Genomic DNA, 21,942 nt, shown 5'->3' with positions numbered 1-21,942 from the left:
CCTATAACAAGTTAGTAGATGTGCAGGTGAATGAGCCCCTGATGGTGTGGCTGATGGGGTTCGGTCCTATGATGGTGTCGCTAGAGTAAATATGGGGACGGAGAAGGCAATGGGGTTTGTTGCAGGGATTGGTACCTGGATTAGTCTTTCTGTGGTGTGGTGTGTAGTTGCTGGTGAGTATTTGCTTCAGGTTGGGGGGCTGTCTGTAAGCGAGGATTGGCCTACCTCCTAAGGCCTTTGAGAGTGCGGGATCATTTTCTAGGATAGGTTGTAGATCGCTGATGATGTGCGGGAGAGGTTTTAGCTGGGGGCTGTACATGACAGCCAGTGGTGTTCTGTTATTTTCCTTGTTGGGCCTGTCCTGTAGTAGGTGACTTCCGGATACCTGTCTCGCTCTGACAATCTCTTTTCTCACTTCTCCAAGTGGGTATTGTAGTTTTAAGAATGTTTGGTAAAGATCTTATAGGTGTTTGTCTCTGTCTGAGGGATTGGAGCAAATGCAGTTGTATCTTAAGGCTTGGCTGTAGACAATGGATCGTGTGGTGTGGTCTGGATGAAAGCTGGAGGCATGTAGGTAAGTATAGCGGTCAGTAGGTTTCTGGTATAGGGTGGTGTTTATGTGACCATCACTTATTTGCACTGTAGTGTCCAGGAAGTGGATCTCTTGTGTGGACTGGTCCAGGCTGAGGTTGATGGTGGGGTGGAAATTGTTGAAATCCAGGTGGAATTCTTCAAAGGCCTCCTTCCCGTGGGTCCATACGATGAAGATGTCATCAGTGTAGCACAAGTAGAGGAGGGGCGCTAGGGGATGAGAGCTGAGGAAGTGTTGCTCTAAGTCAGCGATAAAAATGTTGGCATACTGTGGGGCCATGCGGGTACCCATAGCAGTGCCGCTGACTTGAAGGTATAAGTTGTCCCCAAATCTGAAACGGTTGTGGGTGAGGACAAAGTCACAAAGCTCAGCCATCAGGTGTGCCGTGGCCTCCTCAGGGATTGGCCTACCTCCCAAGGCCTGTGAGAGTGGGGGATCATTTTCCAGGATAGGTTCCTAACAACTTGTAGTCCATCCTCATGTGGAATGTTGGTGTAGAGGGCTTCTACATCCATGGTGGCCAGGATGGTGTTTTCAGGAAGATCACCGATGCATTGTAGTTTCCTCAGGAAGTTGGTGGTGTCTCAAAGATAGCTAGGAGTGCTGGCCACGTAGGGCCCGAGGAGAGAGTACAAATAACCAGATAATCCTTCTGTAAGAGTGCCAATGCCTGAGATGATGGGGCATCCAGGATTCTCAGGTTTGTGGATCTTGGGTAGCAGATAGAATACCCCCGGTTGGGGCTCCGGGGGTGTGCCTGTGTAGATTTGTTCCCGTGCTCTAGCAGGGATTTTCTTGAGCAGATGGTGTAGTTTCTTTTGGTACTCAGTGGGATCGGAGGATAGTAGCCAGTAGAATGTGGTGTTGGAGAGTTGTCCGGCAACCTCCTATTCATAATCCGACCTGTTCATGATGACTACAGCACCTCCTTTGTCAGCCCCCTTGATTATAATGTCAGAGTTGTTTCTGAGGCTGTGGATGGCGTTGCATTCTGTACGGCTGAGGTTACGGGGCAAGTGATGCTGTTTGTTCACAATTTCAGCCTGTGCACGACTGTGGACGCACTCTATGTAGAAGTCCAGTCTGTCATTTCGACTGTCAGGAGCAGTCCATGCAGAATTATTCTTCTTGTAGTGTTGGTAGGAGGGTTCCTGTGGGAGAGTTTGCTGTTCAGTGGTGTGTTGAAATATTCCTTGAGTCGGAGACAGCAAAAGTAGGCTTCCAGATCACCACAGAAATGCTTCATGTGCATGGGGGTGGTGGGGCAGAAAGAGAGTCCCCGAGATAGGACAGACTCTTCTGCTGGGCTAAGGGTGTGGTTGGATAGATTAACAATATTGTTGGGTGAGTTAAGGGTACCACTGTTGTAGCCCCCTGTGGCATGTAGGAGTTTAGATGGTTTACTGTCCTTTTCCCTCTGGAGAGAAGTAACGTGTGCATTGTAAATGGCTTGTCTTGTTTTTGTAAAGTCCAGCCACATGGAAGTTTGTGTAGAAGGTTGATTTTGCTTACTCTGTCCCCATGTCTACTCTAGTAACACCATCATAGGACCCATCCACATGAGCCACACCATCAGGGGCTCATTCACCTGCAGATCTATCTACTAATGTGATATATCCATTGTATGCAGGCAATGCCCCTGGCCATGTACAATGGCCAAACCGGACAGTCTCTACGTAAAAGGATAAATGGACACAAATCAGACATCAGGAATGGTAACATACAAAAGCCAGTAGGAGACCACTTCAATCCCCCTGGGCATTCTAGAACAGATTTAAAAGTAGCCATCCTTCAACAAAAAAACTTCAAAACCAGAGAAAGAGAAACCGCCGCGTGACAATTCATTCACAGACTTAACCCCATTAATTTGGGCTTGAATAGGACGTGGGAGTGGCTGGCTCACCACAAAAGCAATTTTCCCTTTCTTGGAATCGACATCTCCTCATCAATTATTGGCAGTGGACCACATTCACCCTGACTGAACTGGCCTTGTCAGCACTGGTTCTCCCCTGGTAGGGTAACTCCCTTCTCTTCATGTGCCAGCATATTTATGCCTGTATCTGTAATTTTCTGATATATAAAGAAAGAAAATTAAATAAATAGACCCATTCAGCCTAAATACTAACATGTTCTGATACCATGTGTCAAGTCACTTAAGGGACCCTGGTTAGGTTTAACATTGGAAAGTCTATTCTTACTCTTCAATACAACAATTGAAATCGGGGCTCCAGTTTCTGGTGTATTCTGAACAGGGCTGAGCACACAAATGATGCCCAGCGAACAATCCAAATGGAAGAGTGTGTTGGCATGCTGGCTCTACGTTCAGACAGATTAGGGGCAAAGGGGGCACAGGAGGTGGGCAGGAACACAGTGCAGGGGTTCGGGAATCCATGGGGGCCAGGGGGTGCCAAAATACAAATTTGCCCAGATGCCATTTTCCATAAGGCCGGCCCTGATTTCAGCTGGCCATGCGGGAGCCTCCCTGCTAGCGTGGGCTGGGCAGGCTCTGTCACCAGAAACACTGTCCCACGGCCGCTGTAACGCTTCGACCCGGTGACCAGCGATCTCAGCTCTACTGAGCTGCAGCAAAAGCCTCTGGACGGAGGCTAATCAGCTTAGTCATCACACACTGGAGAAAGAGGGTTCCGAAGTTGTCTAGGACCCTTAGGCAGAACCCACAGCCCCAAACACCTGCCAACCTCTCTGGCTCTCCCTCCTCTGGGCCTGCCAGGCATCACTCCCTCATCCCAGGGAGTAGCTGTGGCCTACTTGGCTCCAGGCCTAGATTGTTGCCAGCCTCCTGGTTATATAAGACCCTCCAGCTGAGCCTCCTACCAGTCAATTCCCTACTCCCTGTCTCCTTCTCCAGGTGCAGCCGGTGCAGTTAACAGGGCCTCATTTATCCTCTCAGGGCCAGGTTAGCCCCCACAAACTTCTTTTCCTCGCCTGCAGATGAAAGTGAGCTCAGCCCAAGCAGCCCGGGAATGCGATTCCTTCCAAGGACATGCTCAGCTGAGACGTCATGACATTGGTGGGCAACAGACTGCTATAAGAAGAGCATGGCATGGATTTTATTAACACTACTGAGCTGCTTGTCAATGATTTCATGACTATAGATACTGGTGACTTCTTTCTCTAATTGTCACTGTAATTGGCAGTGGAAGTCACTAGATTTGTCACTGGAGACTTTGACACTTATTTTCTCACTAGCCAAACCAAAACGTCAGTCAATCTAGTGACAAAGTAGCTAAACTAGAAACACCCGGTGAGATGGGAGAAGCTGGGGCAGACAGAGTTTGTCAGGCCCATCTAGCAGGGAGGCTCCCCCACGACCAGCCGAAATCAGGGCCAGCCTTATGGAAAATGGGCACATTTGTATTTTGGCGCCCCCTGGCCCCTTGGGTCCCTAACCCCTGCCCCACTCCTGGGCCCCCATTGCCCCCAATCTTAGAGACAGCATGCCGACACACTCTTTCCCAACACACACTTTCTCTCTGTCGCTCCCCCCCCCCACACACACACACACACACTTCAGCTGAAAAGCGACTGGCAATCTAGTAGGATGCCCATGGAACGATGGGCTCAGGAAACCTGCAGCATGTGTCGCTCTGCCTGCCCCATGAGGCATTGCAAACCCTTCTCAAAGCAGCTGCAGCCAGTTGCCCAGTGGGATAGCTACCCACCGTGCACTGCTCCCTGTGTCGAACGACGCAAGAGCTGCTAGTGTGGACGGGCTCTGCCGACACAAGGGGCACAGTGTGGGCACGTGACAGTGCTTTAATTACAGCACTTTCATTACACAACGTGACTTTTGGTGACAAAACTCTGCCGTGTAGACATAGCCCAAGAGAATAATGGAAGGAAAAGCCAGGGGCCCATTTACGGGGCACCTCCTAGCCCCAGGTGGGGTCTTCGCTGGGTGTGAAATGTGAGCGCTGCAGAGGACAGGGGCTGCTCCCAGCCTGTGCCAGGGAGTCAGGATTTTGTTTGCACACGGAGGCCGGGTGATGAAGATAAGAGAGGGCTGGTGATTATATTAAGGATCTGGAAGCTTTATATGAGGCTGTGACACAGGAATCCCTGGGCGGGAAGGGGAGGGGTTTGGAGACAGATCGCAGGGGACTCAGAAGACCTACAGCCAAGGCTACGATGAGAAAAGGGGGAGATTTGGGGGCAAAGGTGAAAAGAAGGGGCCAAAGCCCAGGGAAGGGTGTCCCGTGTATAGAGAAGTTCCCACTCTGCCTGTTGTACTTATGTGGCCCCTTCACAGTAGTATCTGAGCCTCGCAAGGTCTAACCAATTTCTCCTCCCAGCCCCGGTGAGGTCGAGCCGAGCTGCTCTCCCCATTGTACAGATGGGGCACTGAGGCACACACAGACTAAAGGCCAGATCTTCAAAGATATTTTGGCACCTAGTGGGATTTTCAAAAGCACTTAGAAGGTTTTGGTGCTTTGTAAACCCCACTAGATACCGAGCTGCATCTTTGGTGCCTAAAAGCCTTTGAAACTCTGCCCTTAAAGCCCTGGCCTGAGCTCAGACAGGAAGCCCATTGGAGAATTAGAACCAGGTCTCTCCGCGCTAGCTCCCTATGCACTGGGCAAGCCTCTCTCTGCTGCATGCTGCAAAACAAGGACTCGGATAGATGGGAGCGAACCCAAGGTGGCCAGGTCTCTGAGCCTGCAGCAATCAGTGTGGGGCGATTGGGAAGGATGTCATGGTTTACAGCGTGAAAAGCAGCCCAGATGTCAGAAAGGATGAAGAAAGAGAGAGAATGATAGTAGATCACTGAGCCCCCCACGGGTGGCAGGTTCTGCCTCAGGCCTGGCTGCAGAGCAATGGCTGTTGTGCAATTTTCCATTTACCTGAAAACCATTGTGTTTTTTCATTCTGTGTTGTGAGTGTGAGAAATGGAAGGAATGAGAAGGTGCCAGATGAGGATCAGAGGTGATTATGCCTCAAATTCTCAGGGTTTCTGCTGTATTCAGGCCCGTTCCAGAACAAAGACCAGAAATTGCATCCACAGAGTCCACAAAGTCAACGATTATTGTCATGATTTGTGTTATTCACTGGGCACCATCTGTGTGCTCAGCCCTGTTCAGAATACGCCAGAAACTGGAGCCCCGATTTCAATTGTTGTATTGAAGAGTAAGAATAGACATTCCAATGTTAAACCTAACCAGGGTCCCTTAAGTGGCTTGACACAAGGTATCAGAACATGTTAGTATTCGGGCTGAATGGGTCTATTTATTTAATTTTCTTTCTATCTATAGGAATTAGATACAGTGCTCCTTTCAGCTCATTTCTAAGTTATTCTCTGCAAAAATACCAGAGTTTTCAGGTTCCTAAGTAGCCCTGGAATCAGAGTTAAAGTTGCCCCCCAGATCCCCACCTACCAAAATCTGAAATGGTGACCCTGGGAAAAGTGCCTCGAATAGACGGAGGAGCTCAGTAGAAGTACGGGGGGAGCGTCACCTGCCCAGGAAATCCCAGCGAGCAGAGAGGCAATTGTGGGTGGCTGCCGTGAAGGAGACGCTGTGACGTTATTGACAGAATCTGTAACCGTATAGATCGCTGTTGCAACCACTGTTATATATTTGCAGCGAATATTGTACAAAGGTTGTTGTGTGAGGTGTCTATGGGAAGGTTATGATTTGCTGGGTATAATTATGCTATCTGTATGTGTGTATCATTTTTGTAGTTGAAGTTATGAATATTGGTTCTATACTGTCTGTATTTCAAACTTATGCTATGCTTCTGGGTGACACCCCAGACAAGTTGGTGTCAGCTCTGCCTAGCCTGCTTGATGGCCCATCAAGGACCATCAGCTACACAACTGACCCACTGAGAGAAGGCAGACACGCCTTGGGACTCAGGAAGGCCTGCAGGGACCTGCCTATGGACAGAACTCTAAGGTTTTTTCTTGCTATGTGCCCGAATGCTTGTCCTTGGAACAAAGAAAGCAGAGGCCACATTACAAGAGACTATAAAAAGCTACTGCAGCTCCTCCATCTTGTCTTCAATCCTGCTTCATCGCTCTGGAGGGACTTTGCTACAAACGGAAGCTCTGTACAAAGGACCGAATGACCCATCCCAGCTGTGGATGTTCTCCAGAGACTTGATTTGAACCTGCCGTTTATTCCATCACTGCTACAAGCCTGAACCAAGAACTTTGCCATGACCGTATGTCATTGATTCCATTTAACCAATTCTAGCTCTCATCTGTATCATTTTCCTTTTATGTGTAACCCTTCTGCCCGTCAGAGTTGGCAGCAACAAGGGCTGGGTTCAATATCTAGGGGATCCATTCCAATAACACAATGCAAACCGGCTCGAGCCCCCACCCAGTGACCTGGGACAAATATATACCACCCCCGCTGGGCGCCTCCAAGAGGCAATACTTCCCCTCTCGCAAGCACATAGTCTGAGTGTAGCAAAAAGCCTTTTAATAACAGAGAGAAACAATGTGGCATTATGTTGGGGAAACACCACCAACAGGATTCATAACACAACCCATGAGCAAAAAACCCACCCCAAGCAAATTGGGGCATGCCCCTTTCCCTTTGGTTCTTGAGTCCAGCAACCCCAAATCACCCAAAGTCCCAAAAGTCCAATGACCCAAAAGTCTCTGTCCCTGGTCAGGGCAGCCCCAGAGTTCGAAAGTTTATCTGTGGAGCTTTACCTCCCAACCTGGGTGGAGATGGGACGGGGGTAAGAGGCACCTTACATGATCTGAAGCTGACCGCCCCACAGCTCCATAGGCCTTCGCTTCGCTCCACTCCGCTCTGCCAGCTGCCCCATGAACTCCTTCGCTCAGCTCCGCGGCCCACAAGCAGCTCCCGCCATCCCACAAACTGCTCCACCAGCCGGTCCACAAACTGCTCCGCGTCAGACCAGCAGCTCCCGCCGTCCTACGCACTGCTCCACCAGCCTGTCCACAAGGCACTCCAGCCGTCCCGCAAACTGCTCCACAATATATCTTCAGGCTCCCCCACTACTTAACACAACGCTCAGTGATTTCAGCTCTTAGTCAGTTCAGCTCTTTGGTGAATTCAGCTTGTAGTAGGGGAGCCTCAGTGCTGGTGCACTGTCAGCCCAAAATGAGTTCAGCAGCCTGTAACTAGACTCCTAATGGAATCAAAATTAGCTCTGATATTCCACAGTGGAGAGAGGAGGAAGTGCAATTAGCATGTAAGGCCCTCACCAAGGGGCCCATGCCACAAAGTATTCATAATTGTCCCCAGCCTCTCTCCATTCACAGAGTTTTAAAACCCATGACCCTTGCCTAGCGAGTGCTACTTAGTTGATGGTGAGTCCCTCCATCATAACAAAAGGCCAAGTACAGTTCCAAGCACAGTTCCCATAATCAGCGTAATAACAATTTATTCTTCCTGCCCCAATAACAGGGACACTGGGGATCCCACAGCAGCCAAAGTGACCATTTGGGCAGCTATGGCCTCATTCTAGGTGGGGTGGGTGTGCCTATGCAAATGAGATCAGCCCCTGAAGTTCTTTTCCACAACTTGCCACACCTCACCACCAGATGTCAGGGTGGAGCTCATCCTGACACTACATCTGAATAAAACTTTAGATTTTAGATTCTAAAGGATTGGCAACGGCATGATTTATGGGTAAGATCTGATTTGTATATTGACCTAGGTCTGGGGCTTGGTCCTTTGGGATCGGGAGAACCATTTTTCTTTTACTGGGGCATTGGTTTTCATAACCATTCACCCCCATAACGAGTGGCACTGGTGGTGATACTGGGAAACCGGAGTGTCTAAGGGAATTGCTTGTGTGACTTATGGTTAGCCAGTGAGGTAAAACCAAAGTCTTCTCTGTTTGGCTGGTTTGGTTTGCCTTAAAGATGGAGAAACCCCAGCCTTGGGCTGTAACTGCCCTGCTTTAAGCCGTTTGTCCTGAATTGGCACTTTCAGAAGTGTCCCACCAAGGGCAGCATCGTTACAGACGTCGAAGAGGAGAAGTAAAATGAAAGATTCTCTGGAGAAACTTGGAATAAAACCCAAGCCAGCCCGATGGGAGATCCAGAGACAGCTCCAAGAAGGAAGCTGTAATATTAACCCTCTCCTAATGAAAACCATTAGTGTGACACTTCTATAAACTCTTCCCAGGCAACCTGAAATCAGGGTTAACAGTCAAAACTCCCCGAAATGTAACCACTACTGGGAAACAGGCCGAAACAACGTGCAGATAGTCAGTCAGGGTTTGATAGAAAACCTAACAGGGCTGGAATGGGAGCAGAGGACAGGGATCGGGTCCAAGCAGAGACCCACCCCTGGGAGGGGGGACACCACCTCTGAGAAGCTCTGGGGTGGGCAGAGCAATGTGCCATAAGTGGCCCCTGGGCTCGCTTTGCCTGGGGTTGCCCCAGAGTCCTGACGCAGTGCTGGGAAGGCTGGCTGCCCCCTGTTCCCACAGCGTTCCCCATGTGACTGAGCCTCCGGAGTGAGGGGTCACCCAGCCAGCTTGACAGTGGTGTAGGTTTCCGAAGCTGAGCTTTCACACCCCAACCCCCAACCCCCGCATGTCACGATGCACCCTACGGGGGGCAGCCCCATCGGCTCCAAGGGGGAGCGGCAGGTGGGAGTTCAGGGGAGACGCTCACTGGATGGAGAGATCCTGGCACTGCTGAGAACATCGTTAACCCCATGTCGCAATGCCCCATCAAATGCCCCCCGGGAGTGAAATGTGGGCTGACGTTCCCGGTGCAGAATCCTTCCCTCTGCGACAGCCCAGATCTCACAGCCCCGGGAAGGGTCGGGGGCTGGGTGTGGGTATTGCCAGGTAACCCCTCTTCTGTGCTTTTGGGGGGGGATATTAGGGCTCCGAAAGAAAACGGGGGAATTGGACTCCTCAGTTAGCTCCAGGCTGCATGGGACTGGATGAGAGACATGCCCATCAAACAGCTGGCCAGGAGAAGGGCGGGTCCCGGAAAGCTCATTAGCAGGTGGGTGGGTTCGCTGATTGGTTTAATGCCTGTTCTCGGCAGTGCTGTCACCGTAAGCACCAAGGTGCTGCTTTGGGGGAACTGGTTGCTGGTGGGTGCAGAGCACCCACTAATTTTTCCCCATGGGTGCTCCAGCCCCAGAGCACCCACGGAGTTGGCGCCCATGCTCCAGTCCCAGACACAACCCCAGGAACCTCCATCTTGCAGTGTCCAGTTATGCCCACTGGACACTGCAAGCTTATATGAGTTAGTCAATTTAACAAACAAATTGAAATGCACCAGGCTTGTTATCCCAAGGGGACTCTCTGACATGCCTCACACAAAATGCACTGCTTCAGATAGAATAAACAAACAAATTTATTAACTACAAAGACAGATTTTTAAGTGATTATACATCACAGCATAACAAGTCAGATTTGGTCAAATGAAATAAAAGCAAAATACATTCTAAGCTGATCTTAACACTTTCAATGCCCTTACAAACTTAGATGCTTCTCACCACAAGCTGGCTGGTTGCCCTTCAGCCAGGCTCTCCCCTTTGATCAGCACTTCAGTTGCTTGGTATGGTGTCTGTAGATGTAGGTGGAAGAGAGAGGAAGAGAATGGCAAACATCTCTCCCTTTTATCATGTTCTTTCTTCCCTCTTGGCTTTGCCCCACCCCCATCCCCTTCAGAGTCAGGTGAGCATTACCTAATTGCAGTCCCAAACTGACCAAAGGAAGGGGAGTGACTTACTCGAGAGTCCAACAAATCCTTTGTTGTTGCCTAGGCCAGTGTCCTTTGTTCCTGTGAGGCTGGGCTGGGTTTGTCCCATCCATGCCCTGATGAGATGTGAACTGCCTCTCTGCTCTTGGGGAGTTTTTTCCTGGGCTTGCTTTAAGCCATGAGGAGACATTTTTCAGCCTCATAACTATATATATGAAATTACAACCTATCACGTTACTATAACATCATTATAACAACAATGCTCAGTGCACCATGAGCCTTCCGAAGACACCCAACATGACAAACTTTGCATTGGATACTACACAATCATTTTACAAGGATGAACATGGGGGTGCTGGCTGTTCCCCCAAGTACAGAGCGTCACACTCAGACACTGTGTGTCTGGGCAGCGCCCGGCCTGACGGGCCCTGATCTCGGTCACTGTGTGTCTATGCAGCGCCTGGCGCGAGAGGACCCTGATCTCAGTTGTGATACTACTCCCCATATTCTTCATAGAAATATTGTTATGATATGAATGTGGCATAACTGAGATGTGTTTTATGCAAGATGGGTCATGTGAGATATCCTTGGAAAGGTTATGATTTACAGAATATGATTATCCTATTTGTATGCATGTATCCTTATTATATGTAAAGTTAGGAATATGGACTATGTATCAATTACAAAAGCGTTTGCTCCTGGAGAATGCGCTCCAGATAAAATGCGATCAGTCTGGCTGGTTAGTCAATGGGCCATTAGGGAAAACAATAGGACTCTGAAGATGCTAATCTCCCACCTTGCTGAGAAGCTTCCTGAGAAGCTGCTTTGACACTGCAGGGTCATGTGATCATGTCACCTGGTACTGGACCCCATCTTGGCCTACTAGTATTTTTCCACTAATAGGGGGTCAGGGTCAAACTGGGAAACAAACGATTCCCGCTATGTGTAAACGCTATTTAAGGTAGGGACGTGAGTAAACCCTGACCAAGATGACTGCTGGAAACATCTGAGAAACAAAGACAACAGGGGGAAGAAGTGCTGAGCCAGGGATGGAAAAGGTGTCTGGACGGTGAAAGAAATACCTGGAGTTCTAAGCTGCAAGCAAGAGCAGTTTGTCATCAAGAAACTCTGCAAAACTCCTTAAAACAACATTTTAGGGTGAGAAATTACTACTTGTAGCCAGTTTCTTTAGTGTATTAAGCTTAGTTTCCGTGTTTGCTTTATTTGCTCAGTGATCTGCTTTGATCTGTTTGCTATCCCGTATCAGCCCTTTAAATCTACCTGTTTTAGTGAATAAACATGTTTTTGTTTATTATAAAACCCAGTTTGTGGAATTCATAGCTGGGGGGAGGGGCAATGAGCTGTGCATATCTTCCTCCACATTGAGGGAGGGAGCAAATTTCATGAGCTTACGCTGTACAGTTCTCTGTGCAGCCCAAGACAAAACAATTTTGGGTTTGCACCCCAGAGGGGGTGTGTACTTGAGTGCTGGGCAATTCTCGAGCTGAGTCTTCCCTCGCAGAGCTGATTTCAGGGTCTGTGTCTTTCTGCAGCTGTGTGTATCCCTACTTGTGTGTATGTGCTGGAGGAGGTTGAGGGCCTGGCTCAGCAGGACAGTGTAAGGGAGCCCAGGCTGGTGCAACAGGTAGGCTCAGTGGTACCCCAGTACATCAGTTGGCACCCCGGGGGGGAGGGGGGCAACCTATCACATAGGTCACTGTGTATCTTGGCAGCGCCCGGCGTGACGGGGCCCTGTGATGGGCGCACGAACTGTCCCCGGAGAGGGCGGGGTTAGGGAACTACCCTGAGCCCAGTGGTAGGGTTGCCAACAGTCCCTTATTACAAGAGACGTCCTTTATCTTTTCATCTCTGTCCAATTAGATTGGGAGCTGCTGAATGATGCAAAAACCAGCAAGAAAGATGCCTGGAGAAGGTAGATGAGTCCTTCTTATTGATGATGCTGATGATAATCTCAGGAAGTGGGGCAGGGCAGAGGTGCTAAGAAAACATCCCCTTGTTGGGAAATACAATGTAGGCATGAGCCACCCTTCCTGGCAGCTCTGCCCTGCCACACCCGCAGGGCCTTGCCCGGCCGGAGGAGGAGCTTGGCAGGGAGCCGAGAGCAGATCCCTTGAAAGGCGCCAGCGGAGGTGAGCAGGGCTGGGATTGGCAGCTCTGCAGAAGGAGACCGGAGGCAGGCCCAGCGGATGCTCTACCTGAGCTGGTGAGAGGGAAGGACTCTGGGCATTTGCAAGGTCGGAGACATCGCCTCAGGTTTGTTCAGGTCTGTGCTTTTCCCTCTGGCTTGGGGAGGCCGGCAGGAAGTGACCCAGGAGGGTGACGAGGGGCGGGGGATGACACAGAGCTCTCTGGGGGCAGGGTTCAGCTGCCTGCCTTGGGGCCCTGCTGGAGCCCGGGGGACAGGATGGCCCAGGGCTCCCCGGCCAGGGCTGGAGGCACACAGCCCGTCCCTGACGCTAGCGACTCAGGACTAGGGAGATCCCCCATCCCAGAGAGTCTTGACTCTGGGGCTTTGGCCGGGCGATGCCTGAAGCCCTTTGCTGGACAGTGGAACTAGGATTTGTTGGACCCTTTACGTACCCCTGAGGGGCTGGACCCGGCCTGTAACCCAGCCGGAAGGCGAGACAGGAGGGGACAAACAGCCGCAGGGAGGGAGCAGCTACCTACAGGGGGCACCTGGTCAGAGAGTGTCTGTCATGCCCTCACCTGACCACTAGGTGGGAGCTGTGGGCGCAGATCCCTTCCCTGGCCCCGATCTCGGTCACTGTGTGTCTGGGCAGCGCCCGGGGTAGTACGGAGAGCCGGGAGCCCTGGGCCTGGGGCAAGATGTGAGTGAGTCAGGCCATGGGTTAAAGCAAATGCTGACAAGTTTGCTGTGCAGTTCAGGTACTTGGCAAACGTGTTGCTTGTGTCCTAGGCACTAGAGAGTTACGTAAAAGTAGCTTAGCTGGGACAAATACAGTCAATTTAGTGCCAGATAAAATGGCTGGACAAAATAATGAAGAGGAAGGTTTTGCCCAAGGTCTCAGGACCCAGGGGAGGTAACAGACGAATATTGTGACACAGGGAAGGGGGCACGTAAGCTGTTTGTCTCAGGCTGTTACTCTCGGGGAACCTCGCCGTCAGCCTTTGCGTGGCCTAGGGGACAGCGGCGACTCCTGCTGCTGACTGCGCCGCTCCTTGCCACGGGGCACTCGCGTCAGTGAACCGGTAACCACGGCGCCAGGGTGCTAGGACTGTGCCTCCCGGGCAGTGAACCTGGCCGAGGGCCTTTCTCACCAGACAGACCGTGCTGTGGGCTTTCTTTGGGAGTACCATTGAGGTCTGCTGGATTCACATCCTGCCTTGTCTGCTGTTCGTGTTGGTAACATTTGAGCTCCAAGAACAGAAACTCCGGGCAGCCTAAACAGTTTTATTGAGGCAACGACATTCCAGCCTTCAGCACTTAACAATACCTGGCTTGACGGGGCCTCAATCCCGGTCACTGTGTGTCTGGGCAACGCTAGGTTGGGATCTCCAGGTGCTGCCTTAGTGCCCTGCAGCTGGAGTTCAGGGGAGTTGGGGCAGGCGGCATGTCTGGATCGGTTAGAGCAGGAAATGGCAGCCCAGATGGTGGCTGACGTGCTGTCCCCCCATTGCGGCGTTCCCCAGCTCCCCAGGCCGGGTGGTGCTCTGTGCCCAGCCTTGCCCACGTTGGGATGAAGGTTCTGCCCCTGGGGTCGCGCTGCCAGGCCAGAATCGCTCCCTCCCCTCGGCGCGCAGTCTGTCGGCCCTGGTGCTGCAGGAGCCCAGCTTGGTCTTTAGCAACTGCAGCCCCCTGGTGAAATCCCTCCCCCACTTCCTCCTCGGTGGCTGGGCTCCCGCCAGCATCGGCACGATGGTTTATTGACCAACTACCTGGCCCCAGCCCCCGTCGCCCTCCCAGGCGCTTATAGAGAGAAGCAGGTGCCGGCGTCCAGAGCTCACTCTGCTCCCAGCTCTGCAGGAACCCAGGTGGGCACATGCCAGCCCCTCTCTGCACCCCACGGGGCGCCGGTATCCATGGACCAGCTCTGCCCCCCAGCACGGCTCTTCTCCCCGCAGCCCCAGCTGGGCAGGGGGCTGTTAGTACAGCTGGGCCACCACCGAGCCTGCTGCTCAAGGGGCTCTCATGGGGACCGGGGAGCCCAGAAGGAAGGGGGGGGGGGGGAGTCTGGGCAGGGATGGGACGCTGCCCTCAGGTGACAGGCCGGGCTTGGAGCCCAGGACAACCTGAGCGCAGAGGGATCTGCTACCCAAGGGCTCTGGGGGTGTTTGGCTCCAGCCCAGCAGCGCCCCCTCCTGTGACGGCTGTGACGGGCGTGTGTCCCCACAGGGCCGAGCGAGAGGAAGATGCTGCTGCTGACGCGGGTCGTGTGGCTCTTAGCGCTCTGTGCCGTGGCGCTCGGTGAGTTCGGATCCCCAGGGCTGGGGGTGCGGGGCAGGGCTGGGAATCCCTGATGCAGCTAAGAACCCAGGGGGCGGAAACGCAGGCGTGGAAAATTAACGATGGAGGTGCCCAACTAACTCGCCCCCTGGCCTGGTGCCCAGGGTTGGCCTGCCCCTACAGATCCGGAGACGCCCCTCGGCTCCAGTCCAGCCCATCCCTCCGCAAGGCAGGGCTGGGTCAGGTCATTCCCTGCCACCCGTTCCCCAGAGCCCTAGTGTTCATCGGCCAAAGGGGTGAGGCCCCTGGCTCTGCCCACGGGGAGCCGATCCCAGAGTGCCCCCCCCCCCCAGCCCAGGCCGTGTCCCCTGCCAGCCCAGCTCCATCCGAACTGCCCTGGGGCATCCAAGAGCCAGAAAGTGCCAGCTCCCAGCATGCAGAGGGGCAGCGAGCTGAGGCAGTGTGGGGAGGGCAGGGGAAAGGGGGCTGGGGAGGGGGGAGCAGGGGCAGAAAGAGGGTGGGGGAAAGCAGGGGCAGAGGGGTGGGGTGGGGGGAGCAGTAGCAACACTAGCTGGTTCCCGGCTCCCACCAAGGCCCTGTTAGGAGGATTCGTGCTGGGAATGTCCCTGCAGCCTAGACGTCGCCCCCTGGATCGGAGCAGGGCCCATCTACCCCGGTGTCCCGGCTCCAGCAGCGGCCAGTGCCAGATGCTCCAGAGGGAGGCGCCAGACACCCCCTAGTGGCCCATGATGGAATAACCCAGCCACAGCAGAATTTCCTTTCTGTTCCCCCCAGGTAGTGGCCCCAAGCCCCAGGGCAGGAACCCATCCAGTGCCACCCACTGTGACGCTGGCTGTCCTCGTTCTCTGATCCGTTGCTGGATCCTGCTCTTTGCCCAGTGACAGCCAGTGACAGGGAGTTCCCCAGGCTGATTGTGCCCAATGAGCTCTTTCTCAGGGTCAGATGTTCTGACCTTCCAGTTTCTGGGGCGCTGGACTCCAGGCTGGTCACTCTGTCTCTGAAAGGATCTGGCAGGAGGTGCAGGGGGCTGAGCAGTGGGAGGCCCGAAGGATCAGGGGCCTCCCAGATGCAGAGAGAGCAGAAAGGATGCAGAGCGGAGGTGACAGGCTGGAGGGATGCAAATGACCGGAGGGGGCAGAGGAGACAGACAGGATTAGAGCTGCACACCCTGGCTGGGAGCTTCCCCAACCTGGGCTGAGTTCGGAGCACCAGCCCCACCCGCCATCTCCAGCCCAGCCCTTGCTTGGCCTCCCTCCAGCCTGGCCTGGCTCCCCGTTCACCCCTTTGCTGCCAGCAGCGGGTGCCGCTACGGGGCGACCAGGCTCCCGGCCAGGCCTCTCTCCAGCCCCGTCACATTTAACGCAGGGCTGCGCATCCCCCCTGCACCGTGCCCCACCTTTGCTGGCCCCCACCCCACCTCATTGCTGCGGCCTCGACCTCACTCAGCGCACCAGCCCTGGGCCCGATCCTGCTGCGTGGGCTGGGGCAGGTGGGGGGCACCCACATTAATCGTAGCCCTTTCTCCCCTTCCCCGCATGGCACAGGCTGCCCCCGCATTGTCTCACGCCAACAGTGGGGGGCCCGGCCCCCGAAAAGCAGGGTCCCGCTGAGGACCCCGGTGCCCTACGTCATCCTCCACCACACGGAACGGAATCGCTGCTACTCAGAGACCATCTGCAGCCAGCAGGTCAGAGCCATCCAGGACAACCACATGGACAAGAGGGGCTTGGCCGACATCAGCTACAAGTGAGAGGGGCAGGATGGGGTGGGGGCCTCCCCACAGCTGAGGGCAGACTTGATGCCACTGCCCCAGGCAGCCACAGGGGGGCAGCAGAAACCACACTGAAGGGAGAGCTGGGGCTGGTGGGCATTTAATATTTTTGACCAAAAAGAGGGAATGGGGGAGGGGTGCACCCAGAGCCCCAGCTGTGGGGGAGGGGTGATGGGGGGGCACAGAGCACCCCTGGCGGGGGGGAAGGTGAAATGGGGTTTATACTGAGCCCCTTCCATGGCGGGGGCGGGGAAGCAACCTGTAAAGTGGGGGAGGGAGCCAGGGAAGGTGCTGAGACTTGGGGGGTGGGAACCAGGTTCAGGCTCGGAAGGACCAACTCAGTAGCTCCTATCGCTGTTTCTCAGGCAGTTCCTCGTGGGACCCCGCGTGCCCCCCCTCCCACATCCTGCCCAAGTGCTGGTGCAATGTCCCATCCCCTGCCCCACCCCAGCAGCTGCCGCACGTGCTACGGCCCCTCCCCCAGGCCGGGACCAGCAGGGGTTGGTAGACGGGACCAGGCTGGGCTGTGGGCCTGTTTCCCAGTGGCCAGCCCAGACCCAAACACTGCCATGGCTGCTCCAGCCCCTCCCCCAAGTCCTGCCCCGCCATGAGACACTGGGGGTCGGGGGCAGGTGGAAAACATGGCCGGTGCAGAGATGTGTTTGCACCCGCAGCTCTCCCAGTTCTGCCAACCCTGCCCGCTATGAAGCACGATGGGGGGTAGAGAGCCCCTGGCAGGGGGAGACGGGGGGAGGGGGGGCTGAAGGAGTCCCTGAAGAGCGGTGGATGGGAAGGGGGCAGTCATGGAGCTGGTTGGGGGATGCAGGGCTGCAGGGAGCTCCTGGGTTGTGCCACGAGTTCGGCCGACAGACACCGCACGGCCTGCGCCCTCCTCGTCTGTGACACCGCCCCGTGCCGGTGTCCTCGACGCCTTTCGCTGGGGCTGGCCTGACGCCCCGCCACAAAAACCTGGCTGGAGATTTTGCTCCGTGAAACATTTTGAGATGGTGACGTCGGAGGATGGAAACCCAGCTGGGAATTTCCCGGGGGGCAGCAGGTCCCAGCGCTGTCCTGCCCCAGATCTGGGCCGGCTACCGCCCTCGCTCGGCCCCCAACTGTGTCCTGGAGAGGCCCAGGGCTGCTTCTATAAGGGGAGTTACACACAGCGCCACCAAATGGCCAAACAGTGCAATACAGGTTAGAGCCCCCACACACATTCCAGTCCCTTTCCTCAGTTTTTTGGGTTTTTACCTCCATGGCAGAGGATTGAGCTTCTAGTTCCAAGGGTCCCAGGTTCAAACCCGGGCAGGGTCAGCGACAACGGTGGGGGAGCTGCCGAGAGTGACGGGGAGGGGAGGGTGAGGCCGACGTGCCTGTGTGGGTCTCACACTGCGCTCTGCCTGCAGCTTCCTGATCGGCGAGGACGGCAGAGTCTATGAGGGCAGAGGCTGGAGAACGAAGGGGGCCCACACGAAAGTCTTCAACTCTAGGTCCCTGGGACTTGCCTTCCTGGGCACCTTTTCCAGTAAATGGGTCTCTTCTATAGGCATTTCCCCAGCTAGGCCACGAGGGGAGCTGGGAATCTCTCCTGCCGGGCTCCTGCCCACAGCGGCTCTCCCCTGCTGACCTAACGCCCAGGGCCGGGGGTTCTGCCGCAAGGACCATCTCCGGGTGACCTAGGAATTGGTAACTAATGACGAGGGGTCACTGCTGTAGAGCGACCTGGCTGGCTGCGAGCAAACAAGGTGGGGTTGTAATCCAGCCAAGCAGAAGGGCCGGGATCGGGTCCAAGGAACACAGGCCAGACCTACAGCCTGGAGCCTGGAAACCAGTGACCCAGAAAGGATCTAGGGCCAGGGAAAGCACCTGAGCAGGAGCAGCCCGTAGGACCCTGGAGCTGTAGCAACCTTTGGCGGTACAGGGAGGGGAAGAGTGAGTAGGAGCGGTGGGGGGGTCACCTGTGTACCCCATCATGGGGCCCATCGCTGGACCCTTGGCTGGCTCTGGTGGCCATGAGGAGTTTGCTCACTGGCTAATGGCCCCCCCTGTTTGACATTTGGGCTGGGGACCATGTCTGGCTTCAGCTCCCGGCCCCTGGCCCCTCTTCTGCCTTTCTCCGCGTGGCTTACGCGCCCGCCAGGTCCTGTATTTCCTCCCCGGGTGATCACCTGGATGGGCTGAGCTCTGCCTGTCCTGCCCTGGCAGCCATTTCTCCAGCCCAGGGATTGTGTTTGTGGCTCTTTTGTGGGCCCCAGAGCCGGGCACAGGATAGAGCATCCGTCTCTCCACGGCCAGACACAGGGGGAAAATCCCCTCCCTCCGATTTCCCTGATCTCATGAGCCCTGCGTGTCCCCACATCACCCTGGGAGCTAGGCTGTTGCTTGTCCATTGTGACCCCTAGATCCAGAGCCCAGCTGTCCAGGTTGCAGTCCCTGGGCTGGAGCTGGGGCCTGCGTCCCTCGAGCTGTAACTGTCCATGGGGCTGGATAAAATGCATTTGGTTTGCCTGGGCTCAGCGTGCGCTGTAGGACGGCCCTGGCCTTGCCAGGCAGAGAGAGCCTGAGCTGGGCACTCACAGAGTGGCTGCAGCTGGGTGCACAGGGCACCCGGTGCCCCCTCCCAGCTGAGAGCTTGGGGCAGGGGATGGGATTCAGCGAGAGATCTGCCCCTGGGCTAACCCAGCTGGCCTCACCGCCATCCCGCTGGGTTCTTCCACGGTCGAGCTCCCCGTGCGAGGGGCACCAGGAGATGCAGCAGGTGGGTGGGGGGGAGTGACATTGACGTGGCCCGTCGAGACCGGGAGTATGGGGGGGGTTATTTATTCAGGCCACAGTCATATCCCCTGAGCAGCAGACACGGGACAGAGGTCAGGGTGAGATTAACAGGGGGATGCTCTATCCAGCAGAGACAAAGCCCAGCGTCGCCACCCTGAACCTCACCAAGAGACTGATCCAATGCGCCATCTCCAAGGGCATCCTGAGCCCCAACTACACCCTGATACGCGGTTAAAACTGACTATCCCGGCACTGACCTCTCCAGGAGCATCAGCAGGGGGCCCAGGTTCAAAGCCTGAGTCCCTGCAGCCTCGGGGCACCCCTGCGCCCATCGCTGACCCCGCCCGCGGCTTCTGCCTGCTCAAGCAGCACCTCCACCCCCCAGCAGGGGGCAGCCTCCCGCTTCTCGCCCACCTGCTGCCTCCTGGGGCCTGGAGAGCAGGGATCTGAGAGTTGGGGTTACGCTCCCATCTCCCCTGGGCTCTGCTGCCCTCCCCCAGGGCTCAGATTTCTAATAGCACCTGGGAGCCACCTGCCTCCCCCAGGCTGCTTCCTTCGGCAGACGCCAGGCCGAGCCCCTCGCTCCCGCCCGCAACGGGCATGTCAGCTTAGCCCGGGTCCACACAGAGCCAGGTCCAGGGTCTTACAGCGTCCAGGGGGGTGGGGCCAAGCCTCAGCTGAGCTCTGTGGCAACGGCCCTGCCAATCCCTGGGCAGCTCAGGAAACATCGCCTCCATTCCTGTGTGAAACGACCGAGCAATTCTCAATCCCAGAGTCAAATCCGCCTCTGCCCCCAGCCCCCCGAGCTCTGCAGTGAAGATTTCATCTGGAATCCCCCAGAAACCGGTCGCTAGTTAACCCCCCACAAAGGGAACCCAAGTGTGCCCGAGCCCTGACACTCGGCTCTGCCTGGCCCCCGCAGGGTCTGGCTCTCAAAGCTTTCAGCGCTCGCCCCTTTGCCCCGACAGTCCGTTCCCGCGAGCCTCTCTTACCGAGGGGGGCAAAGTGTTGGATCTTCACACAGCAGGTGCCGGGGAAGGACCCGTCGGGTGGGTCGCAGAGCCCCACAAAGGGGTTTTTAGTTCAAGTGCAATTTGCCTTTACCCCAGTGCCCCGTGGCTTAGCACTTGCTTTGCTTGGGAGCTACTGAGCAGTGACAATAAACCAGCTTCTAGCACATGAAAAGTTGAAGCGCCGGGAATCATTTCATCTCCTGTTAAACCATCACCACCACCACCCTGCTGCTGGGCTGGGCTGGGCGAGCTCAGAGGGTGTGATTATGGTCTGTCAGATTAGCACTAAGAGGCCCCCTTGGGCTAGGTGCTATACACACAGAACATGAGACAGACAGCCCCTGCCCTAAAGAGCTCACAGTCTAATTAGACAAAGGATAGGAGGGGAAACTGAGGCACAGGGAGGGGAAAAGGGTTTTACCCAAACTCACAGGGCCAGTTAGTGGCAGAGCGTGGAACAGATCCCATGGGTGCAGTCAAGTGCTCTGCCCACTAGGCTGTGCTGCCTCTCAATCCAGAGGGAGGAGGTGAGAGAAACCAAGGGTGCCCCTGTTCCACATGGGTCACACACAGGCAGGCCCGGCAGGAAGGGGAGGGGAGCTGGGGTTTGCTCTTGGTGACAGGAGCTGGGGCTGCGGCTGGCGACCGGCTGGAGGGGACCGGAGCGGAGGGAACAGCCATGCCCCACAGTGCCCAGGGCTGCCCAGCACGTGGGGGCGCTATGGGAAGGGGGCAGCAGCACTGAGGGGGCAGCTCTTTGTTACGAGAGTCGCTGTGGAGCAGCCCCCAAGCAAGGCTGGGAGCCCAGCACCCCAGGGCTGGATGGGCCCCATAAACAGGAGCAACCCCTGGTGGGCCGGCAGCTGGAGGCCGCGCTGCCGAGAGCGCAAGTCTGGCCCCCCCGCAGCCCCCGGTGTCCTGTCCCTGGCACAGTCCGGGTTCAGCCCAGTTATTCCGGCTTCTGAGCCGTGGGCCCCGGGGGACGCGACCAGCTGGGATCCAGGCCCCCTGCTGGGGCAGCTGGAGCTGCAGAGAATGTGTGAAAGCCCCCAGGAAGGGAAGGCCCAGCCCACTGGGCATCGGCCTCTTCAGAGAGTGAGACCTCCAGTTGCCTTGCCTGCTCCCTTGGGTGTTTTGGCCACTGGCTCCACGGAGCTCAGCCCAGGAAGGGCGAAGGATCCTGTAAGGCCCAGGGAGGGGTTGGTCCCCTCGCCAGGGGAGGCTCTGGGCAGTCACAGCCACAGGTACTCGGCCAGGAAGGCAGCCAGGATCTTGCAGAGGTTCTCCACGGTCGGGGGGTGCAGGTTCTGCTCCGTGTCCTCCATCGTGTGCCAGACCCACGGGAAGGGAGTTGTGATGAGGTGCAGCACCGGCACTCCTGCGGCCGGACAGATACACGGACGGTCAGCGGGGATCCAACCTGGGACCCGCAGTGCTAGAAGTGCATCTCCAATAGCTGTCAGCAGTAGTAGGCTGTTAGCCCCATGTGGCCCAGCCACTAGAGGGCGACATGTGCCACATTCTAAACCCACACACGGCCTCAGCAGAAGTAGCCAGGCCCTCAGGCACCAGGGCACGACCTGACCTTACATCCAGGAGCCGCCTGCTCCCCTGGCCTCGCATGGAACAGATAGCCAGGTGCATTCTGGGACAGGGTGGCCAGGTCCAGAGACT

The 21,942-nt window shown here is 55.6% G+C and overlaps 1 protein-coding gene across 1 annotated transcript; it reads left to right on the top strand.

Annotated features, from left to right (window-relative positions):
• Positions 1 to 9,142: 9,142 nt before the first annotated feature.
• Positions 9,143 to 19,490, top strand: PGLYRP1 (peptidoglycan recognition protein 1). Its single transcript, XM_075122661.1, has 7 exons — positions 9,143 to 9,190; positions 12,343 to 12,412; positions 14,638 to 14,709; positions 15,588 to 15,646; positions 16,199 to 16,455; positions 17,887 to 18,005; positions 19,387 to 19,490. Exons 1-7 carry the CDS (start codon positions 9,143 to 9,145, stop codon positions 19,488 to 19,490), a joined length of 729 nt encoding a protein of 242 aa, XP_074978762.1.
• Positions 19,491 to 21,942: the final 2,452 nt, after the last annotated feature.

Source organism: Caretta caretta, chromosome 23 (genome assembly GCF_965140235.1).
Source record: "Caretta caretta isolate rCarCar2 chromosome 23, rCarCar1.hap1, whole genome shotgun sequence".
Classification (NCBI taxonomy): Eukaryota; Metazoa; Chordata; order Testudines; family Cheloniidae; genus Caretta; species Caretta caretta.
The sequence above is the reverse complement of the archived record's forward strand: the minus strand, read 5'-3'. Positions and strand labels throughout refer to the sequence as shown.